At 41.3% G+C, this 21,853-nt stretch overlaps 1 protein-coding gene across 3 annotated transcripts; it reads left to right on the plus strand.

Annotated features, from left to right (window-relative positions):
• The first annotated feature begins 327 nt into the window (after positions 1 to 327).
• On the plus strand, positions 328 to 11,114 carry Ube2t (ubiquitin conjugating enzyme E2 T). Of its 3 annotated transcripts, none has more exons than XM_021636669.2 (7): positions 328 to 447; positions 5,707 to 5,874; positions 6,847 to 6,916; positions 8,503 to 8,608; positions 8,957 to 9,055; positions 9,178 to 9,261; positions 10,758 to 11,114. In XM_021636669.2, exons 2-7 carry the CDS (start codon positions 5,766 to 5,768, stop codon positions 10,902 to 10,904), a joined length of 615 nt encoding a protein of 204 aa, XP_021492344.1. In that variant the 5' UTR covers positions 328 to 447; positions 5,707 to 5,765; the 3' UTR covers positions 10,905 to 11,114. The 3 variants fall into 3 exon arrangements, with proteins under 3 accessions (XP_021492344.1, XP_021492343.1, XP_060221025.1); XM_021636668.2 differs by having other exon boundaries at positions 334 to 447; positions 5,702 to 5,874; XM_060365042.1 differs by lacking the exon at positions 328 to 447 and adding an exon at positions 497 to 647 and having other exon boundaries at positions 5,702 to 5,874.
• The last annotated feature ends 10,739 nt before the right edge of the window (positions 11,115 to 21,853 follow it).

Consider the following 21,853-nt stretch of genomic DNA (forward strand, 5'->3'; position numbering starts at 1 on the left):
TAACGCAGGAGTCCCCTGAGGGTCTAGCCTGAGCTACATAGCCAAGTTCCAAGCCGAGCCGGGCTGCGTCGAAAGACCTGTCTCAAAGAACAAGGACTTAAAGGCAGCTATTCAGCAGTCACTTCCCCAGATGTACTTCCAGTTGCTTTCGTTCTCTTGCGCGACTTCCAACCACGCTGACAGCGGGAACTGGGGATTCCGGGTCCCGCTGCGCGCGCCAATTCAAGCCTTGCGTGAGCGGACGCACGCTCGGAGCGCTGGCCAATAGGCGGGCACGCGCCTCTCCCGGGATCGCTGTGGACCAATCGCAGCCCTTTCTTGGATGGGGGCGGAGTCACTTCAACGGTCTCGAGGGCTCAGCGAGAACGCCACAGACGCTCGCAGCGGCCAGCAGAGCTGCCGAGGGGTGTTGCCGGTGCCAGCGGAGGGAACGTACCCCGAGTCACAGTGAGTCTGGGGAAGGAGTCCCGCTTCTACCCGAGCTGCCCCGGGAGGAACACGGCGGGAAGAGGGCCGCAGGTGCGCGCCAAGGCTGAGCCTCGGCCGGCCTCCAGCACCTCCCATCTACCTGAGTTCCGTGCGTTGACTATTTAACTTACCACAGGCCTGGGGCCACTAAACAAAACGGCAGCGCTCTGGAATCTGAGGTGAATCAACAGTACAGGCTGCAGATTTGTGAAGACGCACAGAGGGTGGGAAGACTGGGGTGCGCTCCCGCAGACCTGGAAGGAATTATCCTTTGATGTGGCCGCACACATAGGTGTGAAAGAATTTTATGAATAGTGCAGTGGAAGCGTTCATTTGTAGGGAGTAATTACTGGAAAAGAGACTAAAAACACCGGTTTAAAAGAAATTAAAAGAAAAACACCTAGTGGAGCTATGTTGTAAGGATCTTTGGTTTGAGGGTTTGTTTTGTTTTTGAGACAGGTGTCCCTGTAGTCCAGGCTAATCTGGAACTGACTTCTGCCTAGGCGCCTCCAGTGACTACACCACCAAGCTCCGGCTCTGTAAAAAAATCTTTATATTCAGAAAATACACAATAAGAGATGACTTTTATACCAAAGGACTTTTAAGTTTTTATTTACTTTTTTTCATGTGTATGAGTGTTTGTCTGCATGTGTGTATGTGCACCACGTGTGTGCCTGGTGCCCACAAGGCCGGAGGAGTTACATAACTGGAGTTACAGTTATGATCTGTCAGGTGGTGTTTGGAATTGAATCTGGGTCCTCTGGAAGAGCAGCTAAACCTTCACTCCAACATCCCGAAGACTTTGTATATACCACATGTGATACCAACTGGTTGCTTCTTTGAGATAAATTGCCTTTTTTTTTTTTTCTTATTCTAATCTGATTCCACTGTGTTCTTATTTTATATACAGATACAGTTTATAAACCTGTAATCCCAGCACTCAGGGAGGCAGAGGCAGGCTGGTCTCTGTGAGTTTGAGGCCAGCCTCTCTGTGTAGATAGATAGAGTCCAAGACAGCCAAGGCTACCCAGGAAAACCCTGTCTACAAACAAAGAAGAAGATGCAGTTTATAATTGTAGATAGTTTTATTATAATTGATTGTCAAAAGACAACTTTGAGGAGACTGTTCTTCTACTGTTAGCTACTGGGATTGAATCAAGTTGTCAGGCCTATTTAACAAGTGCTTTAACCCGCTGAGCTGTTTTTTCCAGTCCCTCGTATTTGGAAGGTTTGGCTTGGTTTTGTTTTGTTCTACTGAAAGTAGTTCTTCAGATTTTGTGTATAAAATAGCAATGTTTCATCTGAACGAGTTATGGAGAGAAAGCCAGTAAGCAACACTTCTTTATGGCCTCTGCTTCAACTCCTGCCTCCAGTTTTCTGTCTTATTTGAGTTCCTGTCCTGGTCTCCTTCAACAATATATTGTAATGTGGAAGTATAAGCCAAATGCCCTGCTCCCTGCAAAATAGCAAGGCTTCACTAAAGAAAATGATAGAGGCTGACACACACCTTTAATCCCAGAAGAGACAAGCCAATCTCTTGAATTTGAGGCCAGCCTGGTCTACAAAGCAAATTCCAGGATGGCTAGTGCTACAGAGAAACCCTTCTTTAAAAAAAAAAAAAAAAACTAAATAAATAAAACAAAAAAAATAAACCAAAGTGAGAGAGAAAATGATAGAATTAAGATACAAAATAGTAGCCAGGCATAGCAGAGGCAGGTGGATTGATGTGAGTATGAGGGCAGCCTGGCCCACAGAGCGAGTCCAGGACAGCCAAGGCTACACAGAGAAACCCTGTCTCAAAAAACCAAATAATAATAATAAATACACAATAGTGTAAGTGTGAGTAATTAATAATTAAGTTAGTCTGAAGCTTTTCTATTGTATGGAAGAGAAGTCAAAGGACCAGTTGATTTTATATTTGTTTTGTGTACATAAATGTTTGTATACATGCATTTATTTGTGCTGCATGCATATTTGTTGGGTCCCCTGGAACTGAGGTCATGGATAGTTATGAGACACTATATGGGTGCTGGGAATCAAACTCAGGACCTCTGTGAAAACAATAAATGTTCTTAATCACTGGGCTACTCTTTTCCAGCACCCCCCCCTTTTTTTTTTTTAAATTTTGTTCCATTTGAGACAGAATCTTGTTTATATCCCTGGCTACTCTGGAACTTGTCTTGTAGACAAGACTGGTATAGAATTTTCAGCAAACCTCCTGCCTCTGCCTCCCAGATCTGTGTCACCACAACTGGCCAAACTATTTTTTTTAAGTTGCTGAGGAGATAATTTGTCTTGTATTAAATTTATTTTTGTATATATGAATGATGCATATTTTTATTTTATTCTTATGTTGTGTGTGTCATAGCACATGTGGGAAGGTCAGAGGACAACCTAAGGGTTATTTCTTCTCTCCCTTAACCAAGTGCTAGGTTTATCCTCATGTACCACCACACCCCACTTTTTATGTGGGTTCTGGATTAAACTCAGGTCCTTAAAATATGTATCAAGCATTATAACAACTGAACTGTCTCTTTTTTAAGTACGCATAGGACATTCTGAGCAAGACCCAACAATTTTAAAGGATATAAATGACATGTTAGAAACCAATAACAAGACTGGATGTGAAGGCATAGGCTTGTGAATTCCAGCGTATTAGGGGCTGAGGCAGAAGAATATGTAACCAGCATGGGTGGACAGCCTTCATGTATCAAGGTTGGATAAATGTTATATCAAACCTTTAGAGGGTGAAATATAAATTGGAAAGCAATATATAGCCTTATATGTTTGCACTTAAAAAGGAAAAATTAAAAACTCTTAGAGCTCAGTTGGTAGAGTACTTGCCAAACATCCACGAATCTTTGGTCCAGTCTCCACTGCCATGTAAACTGGACGTGGTGGTGTACACCTGTAATCCCAGTAGTTGGAGGTAGGGGGACAGAAAGTCATCCTCAACTACGTAGCAAAATTTAAACAGCCTGGGATACATGAGACTCTGTCTCAAAACAAATGAGAGGTAGAAGGGAGGAGAGAAGAGAGGGAGAGAGAGTTGCTTGCAAAGGAGGAAAATAAAGCATGACCCTAACCCTATTCTGGAAAGAAAAAACTAAGAAAGTACAAAGATATCAGTGATAAAGATAGGAACAGAAATAAATTTTCAACAGAGAAGTATTTAATGTTATTTGTAAAGATTAATAAAATTGATACACACCTGGAAAAATAAGGAAAGCCAAAAAAGATGGCCTAGAGAAATGATGTTAGAAATAAAAATGGAAGCATAGCCACAGATTGTACAGAGGGTTTTGCCATATAGCCCAGGTTGGCCTCAGATTCACAGCAACTGGAGCGCCTAATCCCAGCCTCCAAGGTGCTAGGACTATAGCTGAGTGACACTGTGACACCTGGGTTTGGATAAAAGGATATATAGTTTTTCTATAAGTAAGTTTTAAATGAGCAGATAAATTTGTAGGTCCTCACAATGTAGCTCTAGATGACCTGGTACTTCTTGTGTAGACTAGGCTGCCTTGAACTCAGAAATCAATGTGCCTTTGCCTCCTGAGTACCAAGTTTAAAGGTGTGCACCACCATGCTTTGTAGAAATTTTTAATTTATCAAATTGGCTGAAGAGAATTGAAAACTTGAGTAACAGCTTCCATATCTAATGGGTTTAAACTAAAATTAAATACAACTTTAGTAACGCAGGGTCTTCCTCCTCCTAGACAAGTATTCCACCACTCAGTTATACTCCTAGCCCTGGAACTGAAAACAATTTAAGTAAAAAATGAAAAAGAAGTAAGCGGTAGTAACTGAAACAGTGGGGTTTTGAGTCAGAACATTCCAGATGATGAATGGAACAAATTTAGAAGACTCAAAACAGATCTACACATGTTTGGAAATGTAATTTATAGTTACATTAGAAGGGTGGAGTTTCCTTTTTTTTTTCTTTTTTTTTTAAATAGTGGTAGGACAATTGGTTATTCATTTGGGGGAGAATTAAAATTGGACCTTCTACCTCTTAGTATGCACAAAAGTAATTACTGGTAGCTGGAAGATTTAAATATAAAGAGCAAATTTATATTTTTAATTGTTTTTATTTTATGTGTTTCGTTGCTTTGTCCGCATGTATATCTGTGTGCTGTATGCATGCCTGGTATCTGAGGTGTTACAGATGATTGTGAGCTGCTACATTGATGCTACAAGTCAAACCCAGGCCCTCTGGCAGAGCAACAAGTGGTTATAACCACTGAACCATCTCTCCAGCCCAAAAGTTTTTTTTTTTTTTAAACTTAAAGAGTATGTAGGAAATATCTTGAAATGTGAGAGTATGGAAAGGATTTTTACTAGATTAAGAATATGTTCATTAGCTGGACTTGGTGACCCAGGCTTTTAATCCCAATTACTTTGTAGACTGAGGGAGGAAAGTCACAAGTTGAAGGGCAACTAAGGGAGACATATCTCAAAAATTAAAAAAAAAAAAAAAAACAGGCTGAGGTAAAGCTTAGCTCTTGGTCCAGCAGTGCAAGAGAAAAAAAAAAAAAAAGATATATTCCTCTAACTTGTGGCAAAATAAGCTGTAACTTGTGATATTATATTTTTAATGTACATCAAAATAATAGCATCCTTTAGGTGGTTACTAGTTGAGTGGATGTGTTTGTGGGTGTTATTTAGGTGACAGACTTTGTGTATATTTGGGTGTTGATGACTGAGACAGAAAGATTAGGAATACTAGAGTGGGATGGGCTAATTGATAGGATGAGTTCCCTAAAGAATCAGGAAAATATAGAGTCCATAATGCACAGAAAGAATGTCAGACACTTAAACACTAGCTTACAAGTGCCTCCAAATGTTGGCTGCTTTGTTCTTGCTCTCAGAGTGTGTAGACTGCACACAGCTATTGTCTGCCCAGTCCCTTGCTGTCTGGGCATGCTTAGGATTCATTAGTGAGCAGAATTGGACTCAGGCTCTGTCCTGAGTCCAATTATATTAATTATTAATTATATATTAATTAATTCCATTAATATAATTTATTAATGGAAGCAGACACTCAGTTTAAACTTTAAAATTGTTATTACTATTATTTGTAGGAGTAGACCAAAAGTTATGCAGAAGTGTGGAAAAGTCAGGCTCCCTTTGTCACAAGAGAGTAATAAGAATCTGTTCTTCATTAAATTGAAGCTGTGCTGAAAATGCTAGTCCTTGTGGCTATTTCATGGTTGCTTCTTTTCTTTTCCAGCACAGCCCCGGCCAGCCCTTAGTGTGGAGCAGTGAACTGTTGGTAGTTCCTTTTACTTGAGATCATGCAGAGAGCCACACGCCTGAAGAAAGAACTGCGCATGTTGGCCATAGAACCTCCCCCAGGCATCACATGCTGGCAGGAAAAGGACCGAATGGATGATTTGCGAGCTCGTAAGTATCTCGTCATGCCTGTGGTGATGATTGTAGCCATATTGAAAATTATCCTAAATTTCACACATTGGTGTATTCAAAAGTACAGCATAGTAAGTTGAAGGAGCCCTGCCATCTTTCTTCCTTAGTTGGTTTGCCACCAAGCCTAACAACCCAGGGTTAATCCCCAGGATCCATGTGGTGGAAGGAAAAAACCAGCTGCTTAACTAGTCCTCTGACTTCTGCATCCATGCCATAGCATGTGTGTACACACTCACAAGCACATACACTAATTGTAATTTTTTAAAAAAGTTAAAACAGGTTAAGTTATTAGTTGTGTGATGCTGTTTCAGGGCAGGTAGACAGACAGGAGACACTGGTGGAGATTCAGTCAAAGCCCTAATTCAATTACTAAATTACTGTTCTACACCCAGTTCCTTTGTTTTATTTTATTTTATTTTGTGTGTGCATGTGTGCGTATGTGTGTTTACATGCACACATATGCACATACCTGGAGCCAGAAGAGGGCATCAGATTCTCTTGAGTTGGAGTTACAGGCAATAGTGGTAAGCTACCTGATATGGGTGTCAAGATTGGAACTCTGGTCCTTTGGAAGAACATCAAGCACTCTTAACGGCTGAGCCATCTCTCCAGCCCCTATACCTAGAATTGTAGACCTTATTAAGTTCATTTGATACAGTTTCTATTGTTTGTTTTGCCTTTTGAGAAAGGGTCTCATGTAGCCTAGGTTGGCCTCAAACTTGCCTTGTAACCAACAATGACCTTGACTTTGATTCTCCTGTCTTCACCTCTTGAGTACTAGGATTTCAGACTATAACACGATGTGTGATTCATATACTGTTTCTTGTTGAACTTGGGGCTTTACATATGCTAGGCAAGCTCTCTACTGACTGAGTTACATCCTTTTGTATGGTAATTAAAATCATCTATTTCCCTTTTTTTTCTTTTTTTTTTTTTTTTTTTTTCTTCAAGAAATACTAGGTGGAGTCAACACACCTTATGAGAAAGGTGTTTTCACACTGGAAGTTATCATTCCTGAGAGGTGAGTGCAAATTAGAGTCAGCTTATAAAGTAAAGCATGGCCCTTGGAAGACAAACAATATAGCATTTAGAGAATTAAGTGTAGCAGTTAAGAACCTATGTTTAATCCTAGTCTTAACTAGGAATGTGGTAAGTTATTTTTGTCTCTCTGTGGTTCAGTTTCCTTCTGAAGTAATCAGACATCAGAACTGAGCCCCAACCCTCCAAAAAAGATCATGGTAAATAGATATTTTATATAACATAAAATGAACGCTTCTAGCCTTTTTAGGTGTTCATTTCACATTGGGTTTTTTAATTTGTTTTTGTTTTGTTTTCTTTTTACACTTTTTTAGAGTCATGGTTTCTTTGTGTAGCTCTCGCCATCCTGGAACTTGCTCTGTAGACCAGGCTGGCCACTAACCCAGAGATCTGCCTGCCTCTGCCTTCCAAGTGCTGGGATAAAGGCACGCACTACCACTGCCCAGTGTGTTATGCAACTATTAATATTATTTCCAGAACTTTCCATCTTCCCAAACTGTAACTTCATAACCATTAAAAATCCATCCCTACCCCCAGTTATTCCCTGACACCAACTCGTGGCAACCACCAATTGTGTTAAGGGTCCTTTGTTCAAGACTCCTTTGAGGCTCTAGTCAGGAAAGTTGAGGCTGTAGTTTTGCAGAGAATGAAGAAGGGATGAAATGAGTATCTTACCTATTAAAAATGGATTTCTATCTATCACATTGGGTCCTGGACAAACTTTTTTAAGGCCTGAATGAATAGCTTAATATTTGTGTCACACATCACTGCTGAAATAGATTGGAAACTTTGCAAGGCTTCTTTGTCACTAAAAAGGTACGGTAACTAAATGCAGTGCGTAAGTCTAATTGGAGCCTGGTTGAGAAACACAGTTGTAAAAATATTTAGAGAGAGGGCCTGGACAAATGGCATAATGGCTTTACAGAGGATCTGGGTTCAGTTCCTAGCATCCACATTGGCAGCTCACAACTTCCCAGGAGATCTATATTCTCTTGTGGCCTGTGAGCGCCAGGCATGTTCATGTTACATAGACACACGTGCAGTTAAAATACACACATAAAAATAAATAAATCTTTTTTTTTTTTTTTAAGAATTGGGGACAAGGAGGTTTGAATAGTAAATAGTAACTGAAGTAAATAGAGTAACTGAAGCAAATAAAACTTCACAGATATAATGGTATCACAATAGGACAGTATCCTTACTCTTAGGAGATACTGGTAGTGTTTAGAAGGTGGTGAGAATCAGAGTGTTTTCAGTACCATTATTTCAACTTTTTTGATTGCTGGTAATTTTGATTGGTGGCAAGTTTAGGAAAGATTTGCCTTCAAAATGCTGTCTTTCTAATATTTTTCTAGTTCCATCATTATTTATATAGCTACTAGTGACTAAAAAACTATTTATAGCACCACACCTATGAGTATATGGGCACCATAGATTGGACTTGGTGGGTTATATTTGAAAAAACAAAACAAAACAAAACAAAACAAAAAAAACAAGGCCCAGTATGGTGGTGCATACCTTTATTGTGAAGCAAAACCAAAATAATTTTCTATTCTTACACATTCACAGGTACCCATTTGAACCACCACAGATCCGATTTCTGACTCCAATCTATCATCCAAACATTGATTCTAGTGGAAGGATTTGTCTAGATATTCTCAAATTGCCACCAAAAGTGAGTAGAGGTTAAAGAGTTGGCTCTGACATCACTCTTCTTGGGACTTGAAAGGGGAAGCAGAAGGATCAGGAATTAAAGGTCATCCCCAATGACATAGCAAGTTCAAGACCAGCATGGATTACGTGAAACCCTGTCCAAAAAGACAAATCGAAAGTCCTTGGGTTATATACAGTGTCATATTCTTTTTTTATTTTTTTGAGACTGTGTCACATAGCCAAGGGTGACCTTAAATTCCTGGTCCTCTTGCCTCTGCCTCATAAGTGCTGACATTACAGGCATGAGTCACTGTTCCTGGCTCAACAATGTCACATTCTAACACAAAAACAATTGTTCCTTTGTACATAGGGTGCGTGGAGACCATCCCTCAACATCTCCACTGTATTGACCTCGATTCAGCTGCTCATGGCAGAGCCCAATCCTGATGACCCACTAATGGCTGACATTGTACGTATCCCCATTTCTTCAGTAGCAATAGCCTACTTTATTTGTACCTTTAATACTTCAGCAGCCAGAGATCATCACAGCACATCACTGTTTCTCTTGTTTTAACCCTGATTTTATTTTAGTCCTCAGAATTTAAGTATAACAAGATAGCTTTTCTCAAGAACGCCAGGCAGTGGACAGAGACTCATGCAAGACAGAAACAAAAGGTATGATACTTGCAAATATTATCAGTTTGAGTATTGTATCTATGGGGAGGGAAGGGACTAATGAGCCCCCACCCTAACTGAGGAGCTAACAAAGTTGATAACAGTTGTTAGCTCTGGGGGTGGGCAGTCAGTTTCCTTTAAGGCCTCTCAGGTCAGCCATGCTCTGGTGGACATCTGCACAACCATGTATATATGAGCAGTACAAATTGGACTTGGGGGGGTTGTAAATTTAAGGCCCAGTACACACCTTTAATCATCGCACTCAGAAGGCAGGGGCAGGCAGATCTCTTGAGTTTGAGGCCAGCCTGATGTACACAGTAGTTATAGGCCAATCAAAAAAATAAAAAGAGGATGTAATATGAAATGTTGGAAAAAGATAGGGGATGAATCTGGGAGGAGGTAGTGGGAGAAGTAGGCAATGAATATTATCAAAATACATTGTATGATGTTCTCAAAGAATTAATAAAACATGATATATATATATATATATGTATATATACATATTATAATGTATGTCCAGGAGCAGAAGAGACAGCTTAGTGTTTAAAAGGGCATGCTTCTCTTTTGAGGACTCTTTATTCAGTACCCAGCATCCCTAACAGGAGGCTCACAACTAGAACTGTGGCTTTTAGGGATCTAACACCCTCTTCTGGACTCCACAGGCACCTGTACTCATGTGTGCACAAACCCACACACAGATATATAATTAAAGATAAAATACATCTTTTTAAAAAAAGAATACAGAATTGTATCCCAGATTAAGCAATTATAAATAAAAAAATAGAGTATATGTCTAAATATTTATTAAATTTGCTAAATTCATACTGTACTCTAGAATAGCTAGTTAGGTTCTTTATCCTGTTGTAACCATCTAAAAATTATTCAGCAAAATGCTCAGATGCGCAAATAACCATTGATCTTTCCTAATAATTGTCATCTATTGACAACACTAGAGGGCAGGCAGCATCTGCTTGATACTTTTGTTCTTGTGAGTAGCAGGGATAGAGGGAAAGTGACTCATTTTTTTTCATATTTGTCCTTTTTAATATTGAGCCATGGACTAGTTACAAAACTAATGAGACGGTGGGCTTAGAAAGTTTTGTTTATTATAGGACCATTTATGGAAAGAGGGTGTTTAAGTTGATAGAATGGTTTGTTTTGTTTTGTTTTGTTTCTGAAACAGGGTTTTTTATGTAGCCCTAGCTGGCTTGAACTTACAATGTAGTCCAGGCTAACCTAAACTCAGTAGTCCTCTTACCTTAGCTTCTTGATTGTTATAAGCATTCATAATTATGGCTAGCTTTTTGAGTTGGTAAAGTTTGAAATAGAAAAAAAAAAGGTATGCAAAAAAAAAAAGAAAAAGATGCTTTTGAAGGAAATAAATGCACTCTAAAATCTTAAAAAACAAAGAATATCTGGAAATAGCATTACAGAGCTTCAGGATTTTCCGTTATCATTGTGTGCATGTTATGTTTTGTTCCCTCTTCCCCGTGCAGGCTGATGAAGAGGAGGTAGGCACCTCATTAGAGGTTGGTGACTTTGCGGAAAGCAACTCCACACAGAAAAGAAAGGCCAGGCCACTAGGAGGCATGGAAAAGAAGTTTCACCCTGACGCCCAGAGAGTTTGTCCTGGTCCTTCGTAGTTAATGCAGTCTGTGACAAGCTCTTGCTTGCTTTTCTTCAGTGTTTTCCTTTGTGTTTGATGACATAATGTTTGTATCTTTATAAAAGACCTTGTATGTTTACGAATTCTGCCATGCAGCAATTCTTTAAGGATAGTTTGTTTTATTTATCTTGTACATATGTATCTTTAAAACTTTTAAACTTGAAAAATAAATAATACTTAATGTTAAGTGTGTGTTTACACTAAATGTGCGTCTGGGAGTGAACTGATTATAGTGCTATGTGATCAGAATGTTAAAATATTTTCTCAGCTTACCATCACTAGAGACACAATGTTTGAGTAGATAAAAATAGCTGTTAAAAATCATTACCCCTAGGCTTTGGGGAGTGTAGCTTTTCAGAAGTCTTAAAACTGGAATAAGGCAGTGTACCCTTTTGTCAAGGCTTAATTGTTTTCAGCTTTCACTTTGTAAGTTATATAGCTGCTCAAAATTACTGTAACTTTCATTGTTGTGTTTTGTTGTACGTTGAGACAGAATCTTGCCACGTGAGCAGAGCTAACCATGGATGCACAAGGGAGTGTCTGCCTCTCCAGGACTGGGGTTATGGGCATATATCACCATGCCTGGCCCATGACAAATATCCTGAACAATTAGTTGCCAGACTTGAATCCCCTCTTGTGCTTTCATAATACACTTGTCTTATGGTGGCTATGGCTGTTAACTGACCAGCGTTTTATCCTCCAGTCCTATTATCCTGCTAAATGACAGAGATAACACACTGGAGTGTAAATAGAAGTCTTCCATCCATCTCTTCTTTAGTTAATTTAGAGGACTTGGGCCTGAGAAGAGAAGTGGCATCTTTAAAGATTAGAAAAGTCTAAATTCCTTCTCAGGGAAGGGAAACAGCTGGAAAAAAAAATGGATGAATTCAAGACGTAGTTATCACTTGGGATGTGGAGACAGGAAGATCAGAAATTCAAAACCACCCTTGGCAATATGCAGTTTGGGGCCAGCTCACATTACACGACCTTGTTTTTGTTTTTTAGAGTTTGAAGCCAGTTCATGCTGCACGACCTTGTTTTTGTTTTTGTTTTTTAATTGAAATTTTAAAAAAAAAGGAAAAAACAAAGTCCCAGCTCCAGTGGGTACTGTTTACCAATTATATACTCTTAATATGAGATCTTCCTTTTTGGTTTTTCACCTCTGTAAAATGGCCACCTTGTGGTACTTAATTCAGAGAGTGTTGTGAGCATGGGCTGAAATGCTGCTTGTAAAGCATCTAGAATGTTGACATTTGTAGAGTACTGGCAGGGGCATGGAGACTGATCCAACCATAGGTGAGCCCTGGGGAGCTGCCATGTCCTCATCCTACTTGCCAGTCTGCTTTGTTCCTGGGACAACCAAACTGAGCAGTGTTTTAAACTCCAAACCCCTAATTAAAGAGGAGAGATGACATCCATGACTGATCATATAAACATTGCAGATTCCAAGTTCCCCTCTTCTGTGCCTCCCCGCCTGCTCCTCTCTCCTCCGCCCCCCCACCAACCCAGTTCCCCTCTTTACCTCTCCCCAAAAGCTATCTAAATAAGAACAGATTGTACCACCCACCTTGTGGGCAGGCAGCTCAGGCTAAGACTAGCTATTTATCCTTCAGCTGCTTCAGGAATTAAACACATACAAATAAAGTTCCTTTTTCCAGCCAAGTGTATGTTTTTCCATCGGCGTGTGCCGCCTGTCCTCCCCAGGTTGTCTTGTTTAGGTTGGGGTAGCCTAAAGGAGGAAAGGACCAGGTGGGGGTGTGGTCTTAGAACCTGCTCCCCCAGGAGAGGCAGAGCAATGGATGCAGACGTGTAGAAACAACACATTCCACTTTTCAACTTGGCAAGTGTCATTCCTGCCTCTGGCCATGTCCCTCTGGGAAGTGGCCATCCCTCTAACAAGTAGTTTATATCAGAGATGACAGTCTATCTAGTGTCTTTCATCCCTTCCACCCGACTCTAGGGCTTTACCTTTTAAGTCCTTGTTTTTGTTGCTCATATTTCTCTGACACCACATCCCACCAGACTGTCCCTTCCCCGTTGTTGCCTGCCTTCCTTACCCAAGACCCTGAAATTATTTAATTTGCACAAGGAGCTCCTCTCCAACTTCCCTCAGACTTCCACCAAAAACCCCCAGAGGTTGAGTTTTTCATCTCCAGATTTCTATTAGACTAAGAGTCACTGTCAGGTACTAGCTCTTTACATTAACTATCTTTGATCTTTCTAATAACCTGCAGCATTTCAGTGCTATCATTCTCATTTTGCCCATACTGCAACTGAAAGAGGTTAAGTAAAACCTAAGGACAGTGGATGCTCCCTGCACTTTGTCCTGACCCTGATATTCAGGAGTTGTGCAGTTCTGACACTAACTGCAAACTCCAAACAGGGCAGTGCCCAGCGGTTCTCTGACCTCACCTGCTCTTTCCATTCTCCCCTGATCCCTGCTTCCACATCCTCTTGCCTTAAATTACTCCCTAGGGTTTCCCACCTAGCCCCATGTGCATATGATAGCTGTCCTGGCTAGTTTTATGTCAACTTGACAAAAGCTACGGTCATCAGAGATGAGGGAGCCTCAATTGAGAAAATGCTTCCATAAGAGCAGGCTGCAGGCAAGGCTGCTGGGCATCTTCTTAATTAGTAATTGATGTGGGAGGGTTCAGCTCATCATTGCACATGGTGCCACCCTAGGCTGCTGGTCATAGATTCTATAAGACAGCAGGCTGAGCAAGCCAGTAAGCCACTCTGTCTCCAGTGCTCTGTTTTGAGTTCCTGTCCTGACTTACTTCAACAATGGGCTACAAGTTGATTTAAAACAAATCAACTTACTCTTCATCTTACTTTTGGTCATGGTGTTTCATCATAGCAATAACAACCCTAACTAAAACAATAGCCTATCCTGACCATCCTGACAATCTTCCTTGACCACCAAAACTAATGGATGCCCTCTACTACCCTACGGTTGCTAAGAGGACGAATGAGTCCACTTCTGCTGGGCTTGGATAGGAGGTGATAGGTGGGAATTGTTAGAGGAGACTTTTTCTGGCTTCTTTCCATGCAAGTCCCACAAATCCCCACATATGCAAACAAAAATCATTGGCCCACTGCCTTCGAAGTCCAGAAGTGTTTTTAGGCATGGCTGGTACAGATGCTCCAGTGATACTGTCAGGACTCACTGTTCTCTAAGAGCCAAGACAGACACCAGCAGCTGCGCAGACTGCCAGCCCAGCAGCTCCAGGGACAGTACTTCTTATCACTCCACCAAAGCTCTTGGATCAGGTCTTACTGCAAGACTTGGTTGTGAGTCTTTCTTTTGGCCAGTCAGTGAGACCAAAGATATCTATAAGGCCCAGATCACATCCCTGCCCGTGAAACCTGGAGTGAATTGAACCACATGCTGTAAGAGCAGTGGTACACTTCAAGGAAGGAAGTGGTTATGGGGCAGGAAACATCTACTCTAAAGCAATTAGTAACTAGAATGGTACCATTTCAATCATGCTACCCAGGCGAGGAGGGCCAGAGACTCAAACCTTTAACCCTACCTTCTAAATAATCAGTGCATAGTGTTTTCTTCTAAGATTTATTTTATCCATATAACTGTGTACCTGCTGACCACATAGGCCAGAAGAAAGTACTGAATTTCTGGGAACTGGTGGTTGTGAGTTGCCATGGTTGTGCTGGGAACCATGGGTCATCGGTAAGACTACCAAGTGCTTTTAACCTTTGAGTCATCTTTTCAGCCTCTCACACCATCTTATAAACCCAAAGGACATACCTAAAGGTCATGACACAGACCTGGAAAATGGAGAGTCAGAGTGACAGTTCTCAGAGGCAGCTCTAATTCAGATAAGAATATAAGAATATAGGAGCTGGTAGCATGGCTCAGTGGGTAAAGGCATGTGCTTCCAAGCCTGACAACTACATTTCATTTGCAGGACCCATATGATGGAAGGAGAGAACTGACTTCCTCAACCTGTCCTCTGACCTCTATATAAACTCTGTGGTAATGTGTGTCCACATATATATATATGAAACAAACAAATGGGGGAAAGGAGGATATAAGACTATAAATGGATTAGTTCAGACAAAAGTTCTCTGCTCTTCTGTATTCTTCGCATCTCCTGGCCAAATTGAGGAACAGTCTTTAAGGATGTACTTAGTTATGTCAATTTGACTCTTTAAAAAAAAGTTTCTAAGACATGGTCTCATGTAGTCCAGGTTGGACTCCTCATTCTCCTGCCTTGAGTGTCCTAAGTGCTGGTATTACATCCATTCACCACATACTCCTAACTCACTTTTGTTCTCTCCCTCTCAACAAAAAGTTACCAAGCATTTCTCTGTTTGATGCTATAAGAACTGAGTATACAGTGAATGAGACCAAGAAGCTCTCTTCGAAGACCGATTCTGCCTCATGGTGCCAGGTCTCAGCTTTTCTCCATCACCCCTTCAATCCTGGGGTTTCTATGTTAACTGAGGCTGCACCTTTACCAGTGGCCTCTCTCAGGGCAGGTCTTAGCTTTTCACCATGACCCTTTCATGCTTACAAAATCAGGACCACTTGAGAGACTCTTAGCTGCCAGCATGAACTGGGCGCTGTAGAGTGCGCCTGCAATCTTAGCACTGTGGGAGGCAGAGGCAGAAGGATCTCTGTGAATTCGAGGCAGCCTGGTTTACAAAGTGATTTTAGGACAGCCAAGGCTACACAGAGAAACCCTGTCTTTAAAAAAAAAATCTGCAGGACCCCTCTGCACCCCAGCTTCTGTGTGCTGACTGAAGAAATATTCCAGAAGTTTTCACCTCAACATGGTTATTCTCTTCCTAATCACAGCTAACTTCTCAGCCCCAGCTAGCCAGCCTTGACTTTCCTAGAAAAGCAAAGGTTAGATTTGCATACATGAACAGTCCTGATAGAGTCTTTACTTCGCTCTGAAACTTGACAGTTCTGCCCTCCGTCATCTACATCACTCTCAGCATTTTTATCTTCCAAGCCTGAGCACTCAATAGCTTTTCCAGCCCAAAGTTGTAACCATTTCCACAATTCTCCCCAAACAACATGAGCAGGGATAGCCAACACAATCTTAATACTGTTTCTGTCTTAGTTTGCTTTCTATTGCTGTGATAAAACATTGACTAAAAGCAACAAGGGTTTATTTGGTTTACATGTTCCAACCACAGCCTATCACTAAAGGAGGACAAAGCAGGAACTCAAGCAGGGCAGGAACGTGGAGCCAGGAATTGAAGCAGAGACCATGGAGACATGTTTCCCACTGGTTTGCTCTCCATGGCTTGCTCAGATTTCTTTTCTTTTCTTTTAAACTATTTATGCCTCTGTGCCATGTGTTTGCCTGGTGCCTGCAGAAGCCAAAAGATTTCAGATTCTCTGAGACTGGAGTTATAGGTCATTGTAAGTTACAATGTGAATGCTGGGAATTGAACCTGTGTTCTCTGGAAGAGCTACCAGTATTCTTAATCAGTGAGCCATCTCTCCAGCCTTCTACTACTTTTCTAATACCTCCCAGGAACACCTGCTCGGGGGTGACAAAATTCCATAGTGGGATGGTCTCTCCCTCATCAATCATTATTAAGAAAATGTCCCTATAGGCACATTTTATTAGGTTGTAGAAGCCAATATTATGGAAACATTTTCTCGATTGAGAAATTAAGATTTCCTTTTCGAAGATGACCCAAACTTGTGACAAGTTGACAAAAACAACAAAAAAAAAAAATTAACCAGCACACAATGGATATAAACTGCTATGAAAAAAGAAAAGACTTTATTAATATTTGGTTTTTAAAAAGCAGAAGCATTCTTGTGGTATACTACAAAAAATAAGTGCATACATGCACACACACACACATATATATATATTTATTTATTTAATATGGATTAAAAAAATGGTGGACATTTGCCTAGTGTGCAGAAGGCCAGAGTTCAATTACTTCAATTATCAGTATTGAGAAACAAAAAAACAAAAAAACTAGGAATGTAGCTCAGTTGGTAGAATGTTAGCTTAGCAGGCATAATGCTCAGGGTTTGATTCTCAGCACTGCATAAATCAAATATGAAGACATGTGCCTGTAGTCCTGGCACTGGGGAGGTAATGACAGAAGGATCATTCTCTGCTATACAGCAAGTTTGAGGCCAGTCTGTGCTGTAATGAGAATCTCAAAACAAAACAAAACAAAAACCTGCGTGTGCATGCGAGCATGTGTGCCTGCTGCATGCTGTTCTGGCAGGGTGAGACAGTAACAACAGTGCTCACCAGTGAAGGTTTAGAGGAAGTGGAACAAACAGGAACAGAGAGGGGAGACAGACTTAACTTCTGCTGTTTGAACCATGTCAATGTAATACTTGTTCAAAAAATTAGATTTAAAGCGTTTAAACAAAAGAGAGCAGGAAGGGAGCAGTTGGTTGTGGTTGCAAAGCAGACAGACATAAAACCAGGTCTACGGAGAATAGCAGAGCATGCTCATGGTGGGTGTGAGTGACTAATACCACAGACCCACTGGCTCAAACCCAGAGCTGTCTCAAGCAGAACAGCTTCTGGTTTTAGATAAAAGCTGGGACTTAGATACTACACCGGGAGTCTGGTCTTGGGTTTGTTTAGATGCTCAGATCCTGCATCTCAAGGAACATATATTCACTGGAATCAACCCCATGTTCTTCCTCTCAACCAAGTCTAACAAGGCCAAGAAAATGGACTCCCCTGTAATTGAGCCAGAAGGATGAGGAGTTTGGAATATTCCATTCAAAAGGCGCAGAGGCTAGGCCTTTATGAAGACATCATTTGTCTTCTCTAAAGGGAATTGGGAGTATGCAACAGCTAAAACAATAAGTTGGAAAATATAAATGTAGGGATGGAAGAAAAGGTAAATGGGAAGGATGAGAAGGGCCTCTGACACTAGGTCCAAGTCTTAGTTTGCTTTCTATTGCTAGGATAAAACACTGACTGGCACTGGAAGTTTTGGTGTCTTTAAAAACTCAGTTGTAAACATGTTTTTTGTTTTAATCCCAGGTATGGGATATGAACTGTTTTAGCTTGTCCACAACAGCAAACTATTTGCCTCATGCGGGCTCTGAGAGGGGTGTGATCTTTGCCAGCTTCAGATAGTTTAGTTCTGGGGACTATGAGAGGGAATAAATGACAGAGCCTAGAGAGACAGAGGAGTCCCCAAGAAAGAAGGCTGCTGCTCCTCCCTGCTGCTCCTGGTTGCTGCTGTTGCAGTTTGACCAGATGAAGAAGTTGGAGATACCCTGAAAGGAAGATTGGACTTGCCCCAAGGAACCCAATGACCATAACCAGCAGGAAGTAGCTAAAGAAACCTATACCCAATCTCCCCATTAACCTTCTTTCTCTCCTACCTGGTGTTGGGGTGTTGGAAGAGATAAGGAGTAGAGAAGGGAGGTAGAGATATAAGAAAAGCCAATACAATAAAATAAGCTTTAAAAAAACACACCTACTCTGAACATAACCAATGAGGAAGGAAGGGTTTATTCCAGCTTACAGTTTATAGTTTATGATCCATCATGAAGCCAGGGCAGAAATCTGAAGGCAGAAACTTAAGCAGTGACCATGGAGAAACACTGCTTAGTAGTTTACTCCTCATTGCCCACTCAGCCTGCTTTCTTAAAAGAAATTCAGGACCTTCTTGAGTTCTTTATACATTCTGGACATTAGCTCTCTGTCAGATAAGGAGTTGCTGAAGAGCCTTTCCTAATCTGCAGGCTGTTGTTTTGTTCTAACAGTATCCTTTGCTTTACAGAACTTTTTCAGTTTCATGAGGTCCCATTTATTGATTGTTGATCTAGAGCCTGTGCTGTTGGTGTTTTGCTCAGAAACTTGTCTCCTGTGCCAATGAGTTCAAGGCTCTTCCCCACTTTTTCTTCTAACAGGTTTAGTGTGTCTGGTTTTATGTTGAGGTCTTTGATCCACTTGGACTTTAGTTTTGTGCAGGGTGATAAATATGGACCTATTTGCATTTTTTCTCCATGTAGACATCCAGTTAGACCAGCACCATTTGTTGAAGATGCTTTTTTCCATTGTATTGTTTTGGCTTCTTTGTCAAAAATCAAGTATCTGTAGGTGTGTGGGTTTATTTCTGGGTCTTCTACTCAATTCCGTTGATCCACCTTTCTGTTTCTATGCCAGTACCAGGCAGTTTTTCTTACTATTTCTCTGTAGTACAGCTTGAGATCAGGGATGGAGATGCCTCCAGATGATCTGATATTGTACAGTATTATTTTAGTAGTTCTGGGTTTTTGTTTTTCCATACGAAATTGAGAATTGTTCTTTCAAGTTCTGCAAAGAATTGTGTTGTTATTTTGATGGGAATTGCATTGACTCTGTAGACTGCTTTTGATAAGATGGCCATTTTCCCTATATCTGACAGGGGGCTAATATCCAGAATATATAAAGAACTCAAGAAGTTAAACACCAACAAAACAAGTAATCCAATTAAAAAATGGGGTACAGAGCTAAACAGAGAATTCTCAATAGAGGAATATCAAATGGCAGAGAAACACTTAGCCATCAGGGAGATGCAAATCAAAACAACCCTGATATTTCATCTTACACCTATCAGAATGGCTAAGATAAAAAACACATGGTGGAGAGGATGTAGAGAAAGGGGAACCCTTCTACATTGCTGATGGGAATGTAAACTTGTACAACCACCTTGGAAATCAACCTAGCGCTTTCTCAGAAAATTAGGAATAGTGCTACCTCAGAATTCAGCTATACCATTCCTAGGCATATATCCAAAGTATGTTCCATTATACAAGGACATTTGTTTAACCATGTTCATAGCAGCTCTATTTGTAATAGCCAGGATCTGGAACTAACAATAGAGAAATAGATACCGAAATTGTGGTACATTTATACAATAGAATACTACTCAGCTATTGAAAACAAGGAAATCATAAAATTTGCAGACAAATGAATGGAACTGGAAAAGATCATCTTGAGTGAGGTAACCCAGAAGCAGAAAGACACACATGGTATATACTCACTCATAAGTGGATATTAGCCATATAATATAGGATAAACATACTAAAATCTACACTCCTAAAGAAGCTAAACAACAAGGAAGACCGGAGGGAAGATGCTCAATCCTCATTCAGAAGGACAAACACAATAGGCATTGGAAGCAGGAGAAGACAGGGAACAGGACAGAAGCCCACCACAGATGGCCTCTGAAACACTCTACTGCTCGAGGTTTCGAAGCAGAGGCTGAGACTCAGCCAAACTTTGGGCAAAGTGCATGGAATTTTTTGAAAGAAGGGAGAGATAGAAAGACCTGGAGGGGACAGGAGCTCTAAAAGGAGAACAACAGAACAACAACAACAACAACAAAAACTGAGCCCTGGAAGCCCCGCAGAAACTGATACCCCAGCCAAGTTCAATGCATAGAGAGGACCTAAAATCCCTGCTCAGATGTAGCTCATAAACTCAGTATCCGAGTGGGGTTCCTAGTAAGGGAATCAGGGGCTGTCTCTGGCATGAACTCAGTGACAGACTCTCTGATCACCTCCCCTTGGGCAGGGTGCAGCCTTGCCAGGCCACGGAGGAAGACAATGCAACCAGTCTTGATGAGACCTGATAGGCTAGGGTCAAATAGAAGGGGAAGAGGACCTCTCCTGTCAGTGGACTAGGTGAAGGGCATAGGGGGAGAAGAGGGAGGGAGGGTAGTATTGGGAGGAGAGGAGGGAGGGAGACAAAGCTGGGATACAAATTGAATAAATTGTAATAAATGATTAAAACAACAACGACAACAACATTCTAGGCCTCGATTAGCAGACAGAAGCTGGAAGCTGAAGCCTTCAAAGTCCAGGCTTGCAGAATATTATATTGTATGGAGACTAAAAGCTTCCAGGCCTAGGCCTAGGGATAGTTAAATAGAGATGCTCTGGGCAATACATAAATAGCCATGTATTCGTCAAGCTTGGGTATAGGTCTCATGTCATACACTCTTCTGAGGAAATAAAAACTAAAATTACAAGAAAACAACAACAACAACAAAAACTCAGGACCACCTGCCCAGGGCTGGCACCCCCCCACACCCCCAAGGAGGCTGGATCCTCCCACATCAATCATTAAGCAAGAAAATTCCCTACAGACTTGCCTATATGCAATCTGATGGAGGCATTTTCTCAACTGAGGTTCTTCTTCTGGGATAAGTCTGGTTTGTGTTAAGTTGGCAGAACACTTACCAAGACAGACAGTAAGACCCTGATACCATGTTAGAACTGGCATCTTGTTCCCATAATTGCAGGATTTTGTCACTTTTATCTCTCTCCCTTCCCCAGGAAGGGCCTCTGCTTTTCTTGGGAATGTCATCACACTGTAAAGCAAGGCTCTGGGGTAGGAAGTAGAAAGAAGTAGGTGAGCACATTTGTCCAATGAAAAGAAAACAAGCTGATGCTTTGGTGGAAACCTCAGCAGTAGGCTTGCATCTGGCAAGCCTTCAAGGTCTGAGACACTGAAAACCTAAGCTGTTCGTTGCTCTCTTTACACTCTGTTCTGCCCAACCCCACACATACAAAGGACACTTCAGCACGGATGACCAAAATTGGTTTTGATTTCCTCCAACCTAGAGCCTCCTTGGCTGTGGTCTGAATGCCACAGAACTGAGAAGGAGGGTAGCGAGCTTGGGCCTCTGACCACACCTCCCTCAAAGCCATCCCACCTCTCTCACACCCTTGGTTCCCCCAGGGGCAGCTGAAAGGAGCAGAAGAACACACGTGGTACTTCATTGGTGCTTTATTATACAGAAGAATCGGATATTTACATCTTGAGAATTTTTATATTTCACATGGCTTGAGGGGTGGGGGCCATAGGACTGGAACCCAGAAGGGATGTAGACATGGTGGGTCATAGGAGAACTTGGTAACCCAAAGCAGAGGTAGTCAGAGGGACTGGTGCTAGGAGGATG

Source organism: Meriones unguiculatus, chromosome 11, assembly GCF_030254825.1.
Source record: "Meriones unguiculatus strain TT.TT164.6M chromosome 11, Bangor_MerUng_6.1, whole genome shotgun sequence".
Lineage (NCBI taxonomy): Eukaryota > Metazoa > Chordata > Mammalia > Rodentia > Muridae > Meriones > Meriones unguiculatus.

What these genes read in the sequence shown, in the direction of transcription:
- Ube2t (XM_021636669.2), top strand. Translation starts at nt 5,766, where the DNA reads ATGCAGAGAGCCACACGCCTGAAGAAAGAACTGCGCATGTTGGCCATA. An exon ending in ACCCACTAATGGCTGACATT is followed by an intron (nt 9,056 to 9,177) that starts GTACGTATCCCC and finishes ATTTTATTTTAG; the next exon opens with TCCTCAGAATTTAAGTATAA. An exon ending in ATGCAAGACAGAAACAAAAG is followed by an intron (nt 9,262 to 10,757) that starts GTATGATACTTG and finishes TTCCCCGTGCAG; the next exon opens with GCTGATGAAGAGGAGGTAGG.